General features: G+C 34.3%; 1 protein-coding gene and 1 pseudogene across 3 annotated transcripts in view; both read left to right on the top strand.

Annotated features, from left to right (window-relative positions):
- The window catches only part of LOC149208352 (putative LRR receptor-like serine/threonine-protein kinase At3g47570), a 65,960-nt gene extending 55,152 nt beyond the window's left edge, over positions 1-10,808 (top strand). Inside the window, exons 1-4 of one of the 3 annotated variants that reach the window (XM_089396021.1) lie at positions 5,778-6,740; positions 6,840-7,301; positions 7,664-7,740; positions 7,849-8,448. In XM_089396021.1, the coding sequence (XP_089252147.1) occupies positions 5,849-6,740; positions 6,840-7,291 (1,344 nt within the window). In that variant the 5' untranslated portion in view covers positions 5,778-5,848 and the 3' untranslated portion in view covers positions 7,292-7,301; positions 7,664-7,740; positions 7,849-8,448. Of the gene's footprint in view, positions 1-5,777; positions 6,741-6,839; positions 7,302-7,663; positions 7,741-7,848; positions 9,798-10,066 lie in introns of those variants that run through there. The other 2 variants (XM_089396025.1, XM_089396026.1) reach the window with 2 other exon arrangements.
- Positions 10,809-12,483: 1,675 nt separating this feature from the next.
- LOC149208351 (heat shock cognate 70 kDa protein pseudogene) lies at positions 12,484-13,795 on the top strand (annotated as a pseudogene).
- Positions 13,796-16,322: the final 2,527 nt, after the last annotated feature.

Genomic DNA, 16,322 nt, shown 5'->3' with positions numbered 1-16,322 from the left:
ATCTAGTTTGTTGATATCAGGTGCACACATTCCTTATCTTTTTCTAATACATATCTGCTCATATATTCTCAAGTATGAATAATTTACCACATCTACCAAAGATTACTAAATGTAGACTTAGCATAGTTACTCTATAGAGCCTTTATGAGTATATATAGTCTTTAGAGAAGAAAGAGAAGTCAAGTTACAAATAGAGTTAGAAGCCATATTGGAAAATAAATTCACATCTCTTGAAGACAAGATCCAAAAACAAATAGAAAATAAAATAGAACTATTGGAGACTAAAATGGAGGCAATGGAGACTAGGTTGCAGGTTATAGAAAAACAAAACCAAGATATGAACCAAACATCACAGCAAGGAGACGCTGATACTTTAGAGAGTCTTAAAATGAAGGACATTATTAAAGAACTAGAAGAAAAAGTTAATAGCCACCTCACCCTAAATAGTGTGGCAGGTAAATTAGATATCAAACCAATTAAAGATGAAATGAAAAAATTGATAGAATTAGACCATGAGTGTAACAAAAGGGCCTTGAACCTTATAATCTTCGGTTTGAAAGAGGAGGTAGACAGAATTACATAATAGATTACAAATTGAAACAACGTGTCTCATAGAAGCAACAAGGTTGGGGAAATTAAATGAGAATAAAGGAAGGCTGATCTGAATAAAGGTGAGCTCTACTGACCATAAGTATGACATACTTAGTAAAACCTCAAGTCTAAAAGGAACGAGAATATTTATAAATGAAGATCTCATTCTAGAAGATCAAGCATAATTAAGAAAGGAGGTTCAAAATGTAAAAGAAGCTAGGAAGGAAGGAAAATGGGCAATAATCAGAAATAGAAAAGCTGTTATTCAAGATAGAAACCAAAAAGATAGTAATAAATAACAATTCAACATGCTCCAGATTCTTTCTTGGAACTGTCGGGGCTTTCCATGGAACAAAGGCCCCAAGCTAAGTTGGATCTCGAATGATGTTGATATTATATTTCTTATTGAAACTTGGGAGCACGAAGAATCTAAGGTCCCTAACATAGATGGCTTTGCACTATGGTCTACCTGGAACAAGTGATCCTCCCGTAGAGGTATTGGGGGTATAGCTTGTTACATTAAGAAGAACATCTTCCCCCATGCTAAGATTTATAAAAACGACCCTTACAACCAATATAGTTGGATAGATATTACTGACAGCAATGATAAAAAGACCTACATAAAAATCTGTTATTTTTCCCCCATTAATTCTAAATTCTATAAGAAACAGAATCTAGATAAAAATAGTAATTATAATGTTTTATAGAATGATATTTCTAGCCTAAGGAATGAAGGTAATATCCTTTTAATGGGTGACTTTAATGCTCGAACTTCAAGCAACCAAGCTATTCTTCTAAGCAATCATTCCAACTGTAATCCTCTTTGGTTAGAAAAAGACCTTACTCTGGCTAGCCAGTACAAAAGGAGCTCTAAAGACCTTGGGGAGAATTTGTTTAGGTCAGAGCTAGTCAAGATTTGTAGTGCTCAGGATCTCATAATTTGCAACGGTCTAAAGAAGTGGCCCAAGTCTAGCCAAATGACCTGCATCCATGGGCTTGGTAACAACGCGGTAGACTATGTTATTTCCGATCTCCCTTTATACAATGAAATAATAAATTTTGACATCTTAAATGAACACGATCCTAACTCTGATCATAGGCCTTTACTTATAACTCTCAATTTTTTCATGCATAGTGATCCCATAGAAGATAATCCTTATAGCCAAAAGAACTTAATATCTGATAGAAATAAAAACGTTCTCTTTCTAAATGAATTAAAAACTAATTTGCTTCATTTATCTAGTATAGACAACATAGAATACCTCTATCATAATTTTATTACAACCCTCTCATATTCTATTAACAAGTTCTCAATTGAAGTTTCAAGTAATAAAGGAAATAACAAAACCAACCCATGGTATGACAAAGATTATAAAAGTGCAAGGAGAGAAATTAAGGAAGCTGTTGATGAATCTCTTAAAAATGGCAAGATAAAAATATATAAAGCCCTAACTAAAAGGAAAAAAGGCAGTATATTCGTAAAAGACAAGAGAATCTCTTACACCTCTCTAAGGTAGCTGTTAAGAAATTCTGGAGGCAGATTCTAACTAGGAAAACTAAAGATAATAATAAAATTTCTTTATACAATTGGAATTCCTATCTTGAAAAGCTTTATGAATCTCCAAATGACATGGATAACTTTGAAACCCTGCTCACAACAAAATAATTTTTCTCATTAGAAGACATTGATTTTGGGCTTAAACGCCTGGAAAATGGGAAAGCTAAGGACATTGAAGGTTACCAGGTGAAAATCTTAAAAATTGGAAGTCTAGGACTCATCCCCCACATCCACAAGCTTTTCAATTAAGCAATCAAGCAAGGGTTCCCTAAACCATGGACTCAGAGCCTCATTATCCCTATTTTTAAAAGTGGGGATACAAATAACCCCTCTAATTATCAGACAATTATGATTAGCCCTCTCTTAGCCAAGTTATATGGTATTATTTTGGAAAAGAAGTTGAGTGTATGGCTTGAAAGTGAAGGTAAGTGGGCTAAAGGCCAAGTGGGTTTTAGAAGGCAACACTCAACAACGGACCACCTTGTTACACTTAGGGTCATTGTGGAGGAATGCCACAATGATAAATCCAATCTCTTTTGTTGCTTTGTGGACTTTAGAAAGGCTTTCAATACGGTTCCTAGAAACAACCTATGGAATAGATTAGAAGAGCTAAAGGTTCCTTTTGAGTTGAGAGCTGCTGCTATAAGTTTATATGATAATGTAATTGCCAAGTTAAAGAGCAATGAGGGGTGGTCGAAAGATATTAAGTGTAATATCGGTGTTAAACAAGGTTGCTCCCTCTCCCCTACCCTATTTGACATTTACATCAACAAGCTAGAAGGTTGTTTAGAGGAAGTAGATTGTGCTCACACGATCTTAGCTGAGATAGTCATCATCCTTCTTCTTTATGTTGACAATATTGTTCTTCTCACAAGGTGCCCATCTGATCTCGATAAGCAACTTAGACTCCTTAAGGATTTCTTCTCTACCATGGGTATGACTGTTAACACTGACAAAACAAAAGTTATGATTATCAAATCCAAGAGGGACACTTACGCTAATTTTATGTATGACAATAGTAACTTGGAGGAAGTGTCTTCTTACAAGTACCTAGGAATTAATATTCATCAGAAGCTCAACTAGAACTATAGCATTGAGAAAAGGATTAATGAGGGGTGGAAAGCTTATTTTGGTCTTGAAAATAACTGTAAAACGACAAACCTCGTAATGTGGGATAGAAAGAAGTTCCTCTATGAAACTTTAGTCACTCCTGTTATCTTATATGGACGTGAGGTTTGGGGTTGCAGCATCTCTAGAGAATCCCAGAGAAAGACTAAGCAAATCCAGAAGCGTTTTATAACATATAACCTCAAGATTAAAAGCAATACACCCTATCCTATTCTCCTTATAGAAGTGGGTCTTTCCCCTATCGAGAGCCTAGCTATGACTAGGCTTCTGGTGTACAAACACAAACTCAATAACATAGGAGACCATAGACTACCTAAGCTAGCTTTAAATTCCAGCCAAAACCACCTAAGGCTCAAACGAGGTTGGTATAAAGACACCAGGGCCTGGTTAAACCATTGGGAGATCGACGAGAATGTTGCATTGCAGAACATTAATAACATTAAAAATATTGTTACTTCTAAGTTCAAAGAAAAAATGTGGTGTGAGAAAGATTTAGCAGCTAAAAGAAAATTAAGATGTTATAAGGAGGTCATCAACCCCACCCTAGAAGATCAAAAGTATCCCTCTGTTTTAACTAGCTCGAAGAAGAAAATTAATATAGCCAAGATTAGATCGAACTCTCATGAGCTCCATAGTGAAACGGGTCGTTGGGCAGTTCCTAAAACACCATAGATGGAAAGGATCTGCCATCTTTGTGAAAATATGAACATCGAGGATGAAAATCACTTCCTCTTAGAGTGCCCCGCGTACAACCACATTAGATCTCAATTTCATAATCTTTGTTGCAATACTGACCTTCCTAGCCTTTTACGGTGTGAAAATTATAGTGAGCTTGAGAGGCTTCTCTCCAAGCTTTTTGAGCATAGGAATAAAATCTTAAATCAAACTAAATAATTTGTTTCTTTAGGTCCAATAGACCAAAGTTGGGTCTCAGTGGATGTTAACCACCACCATCATCATCATCATAAAAGTGGAGTATAAATAATTAATTAATTTTTTTATCATTTTTATTTATTTGTACAAACGTTTTATTTATTTCAATCCAATAAAAAAATAATATAAATAATCAATTGTTTTTCATTACTTTTATTTGTTTATACAATTCTTTTTAAAATGCGTATAAATAATAAATTATTTTTGGTTACGTTTATTTATTTAAAAAAAATAAATAAATTTTTTCACTCATATTTCAATGTGAAAATGAAATAATATATATATATATATATATATATATATATATATATATATATATATATATTCAGTTATATAGTGTTTTCTTTTTCCATTCATACCTTATTAAAATAATCTAATAAGTAATAAATATAAATAACTAATTTTTTTAATTTTTTTTTTAACTTATATCGGTTTTTCATTTTTCTTACTAATATTCTCATATTCAAAAATGAGAAATTAATCAATTATTTTTATCATTTTTATTAATCTATATATTTCCTTTTTCCCTCTCATATTTCCATCTTGAAATATAATTAAAGTAAATGTAAATAATCAATTTTATTTTTAATATTATATTTTATTTTTTCTATTTCTCCAAGTTGAATATTGAAATGTAATGAAAAATAAATATAAATTATTTTCTATATTAAATATAATAAAAAGCAATTAAATAAGTAATTATAAGTAATTAAATAACTAATTATTTTTATGAATGAATCACTATTAATAAATTATTATTATTATTATTTCATATTTTAATATTAAATGTTGAAATGCAATAAAAAAAAAATAAGTATAAAAAATTACTTTATTTTTATTTCTCTTCACAGATTTTTAAATATAATTTTTTTAATTGACATAGTTCTGTGAGATATGATTTTATAAAATCCTATTGATATTTAATCACAATAAAGAAAGTGAAAATGACCTCCGTTGTATGTGTACCATTCCATTGATATTTTCCCTCCTCAATTAATCCAATTCATCCATCCCTTGTCTTTCCCATCTTCACTTTCTCCGGGCGGACTCGCACCTTCACCACAACGACAAGTCATGATTATATCCCTACTGTGATGATTTAACAGTAAATAAATAAGGCGACTGCGAAATATCGCAAAGTTCTTTCGAGTTCTCTCACCAAGTCTTATTGTCACAGTTAAATGTGTTCAACACAACACAGAGTTACATGTCTCAAATGATGGATAACCACTTAATAAATGTTTTCAAAGTATCAAATCATGAGATTTCGAACCATAACCACTTAATGAATATTTTCAAAGTTTCAAGATAGCGAAGCATAACTACTTATTAAATATTCAAGATTGCGAAGGATAACCACTAAATAAATATTTTCAAATTACGAGACTGCGAAGACTAACCACTGAACAAATATTTAATAAATATTTTCAAAGATTGTGAAGGATAACCACTAAATAAATATTTTCAAATTACGAGACTGCGAAAAATAACCACCGAACAAATATCTAATAAATATTTTCAAAGTTTCAAGATAGCGAAGATAACCACTAAATAAATAAGATACTAAGTCTTGTGAACCTTGATCTCTCTTTCAACTCCTTATCAGGTCCAATACCAGTGACTCTCCAAAAATTGAAAATGCTTCAGTGTTTGAATTTGTCTTTCAACAATCTCACAGGAGAAATCCCAAAAGCGGGATTTTTTGCAAATCAAACAATTATCATGTCCTTCATTGGGAATCCAGGCCTTTGTGGACCAAAAGTATTCATGTTACCTGCATGTCCAACATCAAGAAGTCATTTTGCAGTTGCGAAGAAAATACTATTTCCAGTGAGTGGAGCTATTGTTTTTATACTATGTTGCTTACTTTTGGGGTTCCTTTGGAGACGGAATATACATGTGCAAATCTTTGATCCCTCAGAATCCATTTTTCAAAGGTTAGAGCACAAAAGGATCTCATTTCAAGAGCTTCACATAGCAACCAATGGATTCAACAGGAGCAACTTGTTGGGATCAAGTAGTTTTGGATCAGTTTATAAAGGAATTTTGAGTGATGGCACAATTGTTGCTGTGAAAGTTTTCCAATTGCAAAATGACCAGGGTGAGAAGAGTTTCAAAGCAGAGTGTAGTGTCTTGCAAAAGATTCGACATCGAAATTTGGTGAGAATCATAACCTCCTGCTCCAACCTCCATTTCAAAGGTTTAGTGTTCCAATTTATGCCTAATGGAAGCCTAGAGAAGCATTTGTATCATGACAGAGATGACAACAATGATGACGATGTGTGTCGCCTGGGATTGAAAACACTACTAAACATTGCCATTGATGTGGCCCATGCCATTGAATATCTACATCATTATTCTCATGTGCAAGTAGTGCATTGTGATATAAAACCCAGCAATGTGTTGTTGGATGAAGACATGATAGGCCATGTGAGAGATTTTGGTCTTGCAAGATTGATTGGTGCAGACTTTGGTGATTCACTTACTTCAACACTTACTTTGAAAGGGTCTATGGGTTACATTGCTCCAGGTATGGATTTTTTAAAAATTAGTTTTAATTGTCATTTTTCATCAACAATTTTGTATACACTAGTGAGATAAATATTTATTGAGGTTTCCTTTAATGCAGAGTATGGATTGGGTGAGAGAGTTTCTACCAAAGGAGATGTTTACAGCTATGGCATTATGTTATTGGAAATGCTTGCCAGAAAACGACCAACCAACAACATGTTTATTGGAGACCTAAACATGCACAAGTGGGTGAGCCTAGCATTTCCAAACAAAGTGAAGGAGGTGATTGACAACAATCTGTTTAGTGCACAGGATGGAGCTGGATTTGAAGAAGATAATATACACAATTGTCTACTTTCTTTGCTACGAGTTGGTTTACTTTGTTCAAAAGATTCACCTGATGAACGGCCAACTATGAGAGATGTGGTAATAGTGTTGGAAAATCTCAAAGAAGATTTGGTGGCAAAAACAATTGCTATAAGAAGAAGTATATCCAATTTACTTGGCCATACAAATGCACCAAATATAAATTCCAGAACACCAAATGACCAAAATTCTTCAACATTCTAGTGTGACAATTGTAAGTACAAAATATTTCAATCATATCATTATTTTTTCAATCTCATATTTATTTTTTATTTTAAAAATTTCAAACAAATTTCTGTTACCATGTATTATCTATTTATAATTACCCCGAATATGAAATTTAGATGCTTTTTCAACAGTCGATTAAAATTTGGTTAGATTTATTCTTCTTTCATAGCATTTATAAATTAAACTAGCTTCACAGAAATGGAAAAGAAATTAATTGCATTCTGTTAGTTTACAGTGGGAAGTGTGAAGATTTATATCATGAAGTTGCTACTTATTATACAATTTTTTTGACCTCTTAAGATTAAATATATTCCCAGTATGTACTAATCAATTTTCGATACTCTACAGATTTTTGCAGGTTTAAAAATAGAGCTTTAATCCCAAGACAGTCCGAGGAGCTTCGAACAATTAGTCTTTTCTCAAAAGTATGTTAAAAGTTCTTATTGTTTCAAAATTTGAAGTCAGCATGATTCGTTATCCATTTTTCAGTATTCTCAATGCTCGGTTCAATGAAATCGTTATCCATTTTTCAGAAATTTCAATGCCCTGTTAATGTCAAATTTGGGGTTCTTCAATGGACGTTTTTAAATTGCTCTCTGAAAAGACGTACTCACTGATCAGTGACTTTTATATATTGAGCTGCTACTTCCATCGTGGCAGACGTACTCTTCATAATAATTATGCAGACATTTTCATCGATGATGTAGAGGAAAACTATGCAGACTCTTTCAGCTCTTCTAAATCTCCCAGGTTAATGAAATCGTTATCCATTTCTCAGAAATTTCAATGCCCTGTTAATGTCAAATTTGGGGTTCTCAATGGACTTTCCATGATCAGTGACTTCTATATATTGAGCTGCTACTTTTTGATCGATTATGTAGAGGAAAACTATGCAGACTCTTTCAGCTCTTCTCAATGGACGTTTTTCAATGCTCTGAAATGGAAAGTTGTGGGTTCATCATCTAAAGTTGCTCCCAATAATGTAGAGGAGGCTCTGCTTTGGGTACAGGAAATGACATTTTGTTTTACGTTCTGAATGGGTACCTCTCAATTCCAAATTTAAGTATTTGAGAGGCTTTTTTATAAAATATTAAATGCTATGCTTTTCATTATTTGATTAATATAATTCATCAGTTGATTCTAACAATCCTATAGCTGGAATTCTTGGTCCTCCCTATCTAAAGAATTAATGACATTTGTTGAGTATGGAATTCCTTACATTTCAGAAATAGCCTTTATAATATTTGGTTATTCTGAAAAATTAGACCTTTGGAATAATGGATATTTTATTTATTAATTTTAATTAATATAGGGTGGTTTTTTTTTCATATTTTGTATATTAATGAATATTTTTTAAATATGAAGTATAATTTGAGTGGACTTATTTATTAAAAAAAAATCCTTTTCTGGTAAGATATAGATTTGAATTTGAAATGGTAGAATATATACTTATTGGTAATATAAATAATGAAATTGTTATGTAGAAGCAATTTTTTGTTTACAAAGAAGAGGGCCTCATACAATAACTTGATGTTTGGCTATACTAGAATATCAAAATTAGATTATTGTTATTATTATTATTATTTTAAACCATTGTGAATGGGTAACTTGTTGGAGTAATTTGGGCTATAAACCACAATGAAATTAATTTAAATATATTTTTTTCAAAACTTTTAAAATAAACTAAGTTTATTTTGTAATGATTTTATAGAGAAAATGAAATACAATATCAAAGACATGCAATGCTTCATATGTTTTTATGGTTATACCATTATTTAAATGCAATTTATGTGAGGAAAGTATGGAAGAAGGGGGCCTCATGAAGATGCCATTACTCCTATATAATGTTGGAATTGTGTCAAGCAAAAGTCTAGCAATAAATATTTAAGGAATGAAAAACACAAGGAAGAAGGATAATGCTTTTCACCACATAGTCTCATGCATAATATTTACGCCGTAAGGCATTCCCCTCTGAAACCAAAGCGTTCCCCTCTGAAACCAACTCTCCTCTGAGGTTACGTGTCCATTTGTGAGCGCTTGATTTAATGGTTAGACGATTAAAATTGTTTTAGCCGTCGGATTGATTCCACCGAAACGTTATCAACTGCTTCCTTTACTCGCCTGCTTCGTTATAAATTCTAACTTTACTCGCCTGCCATTCCATATTAATTCCTTTGTAAAATCCATTGATGAAACCTGTTGCATGCAGGCATTGAAACGAAAGTGAAATTGGGTTCGGATTGATTCCACCGAAACGTTATCAACTGCTTCCTTTACTCGCCTGCTTCGTTATAAATTCTAACTTTATTCGCCTGCCATTCCATATTAATTCCTTTGTAAAATCCATTGATGAAACCTGTTGCATGCAGGCATTGAAACGAAAGTGGAATTGGGTGGGGAAAACTAGCTGCCATAGCAAATCTTGAGATCACTGCTTTGGGATTTCGACTTCTTCGGCTACATCTGTACAAAGTAACTCCAGGTATGTTTATATTTAAAGCCATTTTGTTAAATACTAAAACATCATTGAGTATTGAACAAGAGATAAGATAAGAAAGGCTTCCCATCCCCTTCATGCCTACCCTTAATTCCCCTTTCATTCTCGAATATGAACCAGGATGGGCATAATTCAGCTTATAGTTTTTTGAAGTTGATTGATATGAAGGCTTGAATTTGCATCTATAAGATTCTTCTGTTTATGTAGAATTTGCATTTGTGTTCAATCTAAATCAGTTCTCTATGTTATGGCAGATGCAAAGCGGTTGGTTGGTAGGAGGTTCTCTGATCCCTCCGTTGTGAGCGATGCGAAATTATGGCCTTTCAAGGTCATTTCAGGGGATGGCGATAAGCCCAGCATCGTTGTAACATACAAAGGGAGGAGAAGCATTTTGCAGCCGAAGAGATCTCTTCCATGGTTTTAACTAAGATGAAGGAGATTGCAGAAGCTTACCTCGGGACCACTGTTAAGAATGCTGTGGTCACTGTTCCTGCACACTTCAATGATTCTCAAAGGCAGGCAACCAATGACGCAGGGGCAATCTCCGATTTGAATGTTATGAGAATCATCAATGAGCCCACTGCTGCTGCTGCTATTGCCTCAATGTCAATTCATCAAGAGAGTTGGACTCATTTGTTACATGGAAAACTTCCCTGAATGGGACTGTGCGTAAACCAGGGTTTGGCTCACATTTGAGATCCGTTGGGAACCTCAAGAACTCTAGGCTAACGGCCGCCCAAATCAACACATATGCTTTGATCTCTGCAGCTGTAGAGAAGGTAAAGAAACTTTAATCTGAGCAGAATTCATGTTTTCAATCTGTACTTTAATTTGAGCATAATTCATGTTGTCAATCTGTTTTTTCTTTTGGCGAAATTGTGTATCCTGATTGAAACTACAAATCAAGAAAATCAAGAAGACGTCGAATCAAGAAGATTTAAATTGAGTATTTGTTAACAAGAAACTAATTAAATAATCACCTAAATTGGGGAAAACTGATTTAGCTAACCCTTCACTTCTTTTCAGAAGTTTTTTTTCGTTTTTTCAAATCTGATTTAGGTTCTGATATATTATTTTTTCCTAGGCTTTGCGGAAGGCTTTGAGAGGGGCTACGAAATGCTTGATGGGGAGGCACGTAGTGCAACCAGCTCGCCTGCGCAAGGAGCTTCTGTGAGGAGAAGAGAGGATCTTTATTTTTCATAGCTCAATAAGGGGTTTTGTTTGAAAAGCTTTGAGAGGGGCTACGAAATGCTTGATGGGGAGGCACGTAGTGCAACCAGCTCGCCTGCGCAAGGAGCTTCTGTGAGGAGAAGAGAGGATCTTTATTTTTCATAGCTCAATAAGGGGTTTTGTTTGAATGTGTTCGGTTTGGCTGACTCTGCTACCGACCGCAAGCAACACACAAAGCCTGCATTGCCTTTTAGTTAGCGTTTCTGGTTCTCTCCTCTGTATATATAAATATACTTTCTTCACAGGAGTTCAGAGTTCGAATCCAATAAGGCTCTGCAAGGAAAGCCGCTTTCCATGTTTTGCTATGAAACTTTTTTTGTAAGGTTTTATAACGTTCATCACTGCGTCTTTGTTGCTCCTTCATTATGGTGATACTTTGTAACTTGCCAAGTGAAACGTGTCAATGAAGAGATCTAACACTCATTATGTCAAGAATGCATATTTATTTCCTGGGCATACTCTTCTGACTGCTCACTGCCAAGTTTCTTTATCTATTTTTTAAAACATTTTCAGTGGCAAACTGATATGGAAATAATGTGCTTATATTGAAGTTTACTGGTTAGACAGGGCATAGCTAAGATAATGACTTGATGTTTTGTTTGAGACAGGGCATAGTTAATGCAATGACTTAACTTCAAACTTGAATATTGCTGCAATGTCAACAAACCATAAACGTTTTACCACTGTTAATCATTGTCAGTGTCAATTATACTGGGTTTAGATTTCTAAATCTAGAAGTTGAATGTGTTCAATTTCTTAATAAAACCTTTAATGATTTCCTAATGTCAATATAAATTAATAGATCTGTGATTAAAATACTTTCCAATCTCAATATTGGTTGATAAATCTATACCAAGTTTTGGTAAACCCTCAAAAGTGGTCTTCAATTGATTTTTTTTAAATTTCCTTCACCTCTGGCTCTTATATTAAGAATACAGAGTCCTCCTCCTTTAATTTATGGCAGTTTTAGTCACTTTTTAAAAAGCAAACCCTTTTCGAAGAAAGAGGTTATTAGTAAAAGATTTCACTCAGGCATAAATATATATTGATATTGTTATTTTTTGTTTGGCACATCTTATGTATTAATAGATCTCTCCACAATTTTAGCATACTGTATTTTGAACTTTATCAATTTTACATCGTTCACTTTCCAAAATGTATCAATTACTTATTTTTATCAGGTTGTTCCATATGGTTGATTGGTTTATCAGGTTGTTCCATATGGTTGATTGGTTTGTAATTTTGTTTATTTATTTGAAAAATATTCCTGTTTTATATAATTAATATATTTTATTTAATTTATCTAAAATATTATAAAAATTAAATTTTCATATTATTATTATTTGAATTTGTATGATGAATTTTAGATTAAGATGTTTGGTGTTGGTTAAATAATTTAATTGTATATTTTGAGAGTCAAAAAGTTGAAGCTAAAAGAAGTTAAAGGCCAATTTTTTTTATGTATGTAATAATTCCGAATTAGTGAGATATTTTCATTTGTCTCATGGTTTTCTTATCATTACGCCGTAAGGCGTTCCCTCTGAGAAAGACATCCCTAAAATGTGACGTGTGCGATCCTGAGCCATTGATTTTGTGTGTTAGATGATTGGAGTGTTTTCTGCCGTTCGTTTAATCTGTTTTTTCATAGAAAAATAATTTTTTTCCCATGGTAATGGGCCATGAAAGGCCAGGCCTGCCGTGCTGGCGATGAGACTCTTCTGCTGGCCATGAAACTCATCGCAGAGACTGCCTGCTGGCGATGAGACTCTTCGGCTAGCGATGAGACTCTTCGCAGAGACTCTTCATGTCTTTCTTCCCTGCATGCGTAGCCTTGTGCAGATAATGATAAGGTGTATGTACTCTGTTTTTATGACATTTTCGATAGCTCCCGGCCCAATTTCGTAAGTTAACTCCCTCTCTGTGTTCTGTGTGTGAGAGTGTCAATATGGGCGAGGGAGCAGCGATTGGAATCGATCTGGGGACGACGTACTCGTGTGTGGGAGTGTGGCAGCACGTCAGGGTGGAAATCATCACCAATGATCAGTGGAATCGAACCACTCCCTCCTATGTCGCTTTTACTGATACAGAGCGTCTCATCGGAGATGCTGCGAAGAACCAGGTCGCCATGAACCCTATCAACACTGTTTTCGGTTAGTAATCTCTGTCACTCTTTTGAGGGAGTTTATTCCACTGCTTATTTCTGTATATGTGATTCAGTTGTTGTATATTAATTCCCCTTTCATTCTCGAATATGAACCAGGATGGACATAATTCAGCTTATAGTTTTTTGAAGGTGATTGATATGAAGGCTTGAATTTGCATCTGTAAGATTCTTCTATTTATGTAGAATTTGCATTTGTGTTCAATCTAAATCAGTTCTCTATGTTATGGCAGATGCAAAGCGGTTGGTTGGTAGGAGGTTCTCTGATCTCTCCATTGTGAGCGATGCGAAATTATGGCCTTTCAATGTCATTTCAGGGGATGGCGATAAGCCCAGCATCGTTCTAACATACAAAGGGGAGGAGAAGCATTTTGCAGCCGAAGAGATCTCTTCCATGGTTTTAACTAAGATGAAGGAGATTGCAGAAGCTTACCTCGGGACCACTGTTAAGAATGTTGTGGTCACTGTTCCTGCACACTTCAATGATTCTCAAAGGCAGGAAACCAATGACGCAGCGGCAATCTCAGATTTGAATGTTATGAGAATCATCAATGAGCCCACTGCTACTGCTGCTATTGCCTATGAGACATGATCGCAAGGTTGAACTCGATGATCATGACGAGGTGGAGGAGACCTGCTAATACTTCGTCCCCATATAGGTTTGAAACATCAACGTCTTAGACAACGACGACCATAACTTGAACTACACCTGTATCGAGGATTGAGACCCCGATGGCGACCACTTCCTAACCCTCCATTCTCGTACAAAATGACCAGGCTCACCATATTCATAAATTTTCAAATCATTATCTATTCTTTCCCTATCAGCATGGTAAGAACTTGAGCTTACACTGGCTTTGATTTATTTGTGATGATAGCAAATGATAAGAAGGATTGTGTATGTATTAGAACAGAGCGATTATCATTAATTACTGCATTATTATGCTTTAAAGGTTCAAGATTACTTTGATTAGTTATGTGATTTTCCTTCTTTTGGGGTTGATGCTCAATTGAGCATATATCTGATGCTCTCTGTTACTAATTCAGCCTGTCCTTGACTGGTATTTGTAGGTTTGATAAATGGGTGTTTAATGCAGGGTTGTAGGATTTTCTAGGATTCTAGTTGTCGTATTTTAAGGGTTTTGTTTTTGCAGTGCTAATTTCTTAAGGTTTTTTTAGAGACCTACTTTCTTAATACGATACAATTTGGATGGGTTTTGTTTTTGCAGTGCTAATTTCTTAAGGTTTTTTTAGAGACCTACTTTCTTAATACGATACAGTTTGGATCCCCTGCAAAGTTAAGAGGGATGGCTAATGTGAACTTTTATCAATCAGCAGTATCAATGATTAATAGTGAGGGTGGGTAGTTATTCTTCTTGAAATCAGTATCAATGATTAATAGTGAGGGTGGTAGTTATTCTTCTTGAAATCAATATAGTTTCATCTTGTGAATATTAAATAAACTAGTAATTTCCCCCAAAAACTGCAAAGAGATTAATAATGAGGGTAATAGTTATTTTTCTTGAAATCAGTATAGTTTCATCTTGTGAATATTAAATAAATTAGTAATTTCCCCCAAAAAAATGCAAAGAGACTCCGATATAATTGTTAAATTGTGGTAATTTCAATCACACATGTACATTTGATCCAACAGTTTTAAATTTCAAACATCCTAATATTATCAGCCTTTGAAGTGGAGAATACAACACCAATTAATTTTAATTTTAATAGAATAGTTTTTATACAGGAAAAAAAAACAAGATCATACGGAATAGGTGTGTTGGTCTCCAAAACAACATTATCTATTATATTTGAATTTAAGTCAGACCACATATGGCATCATCTTGCACGCCATTGCTGTGAATTATTTCCCATTCTCTCCAGTTCTCAATTCAAATTGAAGTTTAAATGTGTTGTTCACGCAATTTGTTTTGAAGTTTAGGCTCCAATTTCAAACAAATGTTAAACAATTATGCCTTTTACTCAACATGGGTTATATTAGTTGCAATCTCATGGATAGAGAAATATTCAACGTTGGTCTGATAAAAAGAGAAATCCATAAAGTCCTTGGATACGATGGTATAATCCAGAAAATGTATTGGATATTTGTAACTCTGCCAGCCATGGATTAAATCTGTTCGTCCAATTGCCAAGCTTGCTGCTGAGTTATCAGTGATTGATGCTAAATTTCCTACCTTATGTCTAAATGCAGGAAGAGGGAATCCGACATGGCTAGTGGGAAGCTTCAAGATTTGTAATCGTAGGACAAGTTTGAGAAACATACCGTTACCCCTCCTGAACTTGATTAACAATTCAGGAGGGAGACTAGATTTGGGCCTTGGCGATAATCTTGTATTGAAGTATTATACAAAGAGATTGGTCTAAAATAGTCCAGTTTAAAGCTCCCTCATTATTTGCGATGGGCATTTAGGAAGGTAGAAATTCCATTATTCTGCCAGAGTTCGTAGATTCTTCTTTTGCTCCAAGAAGATTAACATTATTTAAAAGCCACATATTATGAGGAAGATAGAGTTGGGAACCCATTCAGTCCAAGGAGGCTTATTCTTTTCTTGGGGAAACAACATCCTGTATTTCTTCTTCAGTAACCGGCATCGCCAGTAGAGGTTGAAGTAGATTTCCTTGTAGATTTGAGTTACTACTGTGTTGTCTGGTATTCTATTACAGAAATTTTATTATAAACCCTTCTATTCTGAGTGGTTTTAAGGAAACGGGCACAGCTTCTTCCACCATCTTTAAGCCATTGAATTATTGACTTCTGTCTACAGAATACCTCCTTTTTCTTATCTTTTTGAATTTGAACCCTATCAAACTCATGAACTTTTTAATAACGCAAGGCTTTATACCTTCCAGTATTTGAACGAGGGTGATTAATGTGGTTAAGCACCGTATCAACCACTAAGTCAGGCATGTCTAACTTCTTTTCTTTTATAGATTCTCATGAGTCTCATTCAAGGTTTTTGATAATATGCCCTCATTTAAAAGTTCATGACTCGGTAATCTTTCCTCTATTCATTTGAAGACTAGCCATGAGAGACAAGATGGGTAGGTGAAAGTGGCTTGCTGCTACAGTTTCCACCAAGTTTTAATTTTCTTACATA

This window comes from Pinus tabuliformis, chromosome 1_2 (assembly GCF_031772625.1).
Source record: "Pinus tabuliformis cultivar Carrire ecotype Pingquan chromosome 1_2, CPIR1, whole genome shotgun sequence".
Classification (NCBI taxonomy): domain Eukaryota; kingdom Viridiplantae; phylum Streptophyta; class Pinopsida; order Pinales; family Pinaceae; genus Pinus; species Pinus tabuliformis.
The sequence above is the reverse complement of the archived record's forward strand: the minus strand, read 5'-3'. Positions and strand labels throughout refer to the sequence as shown.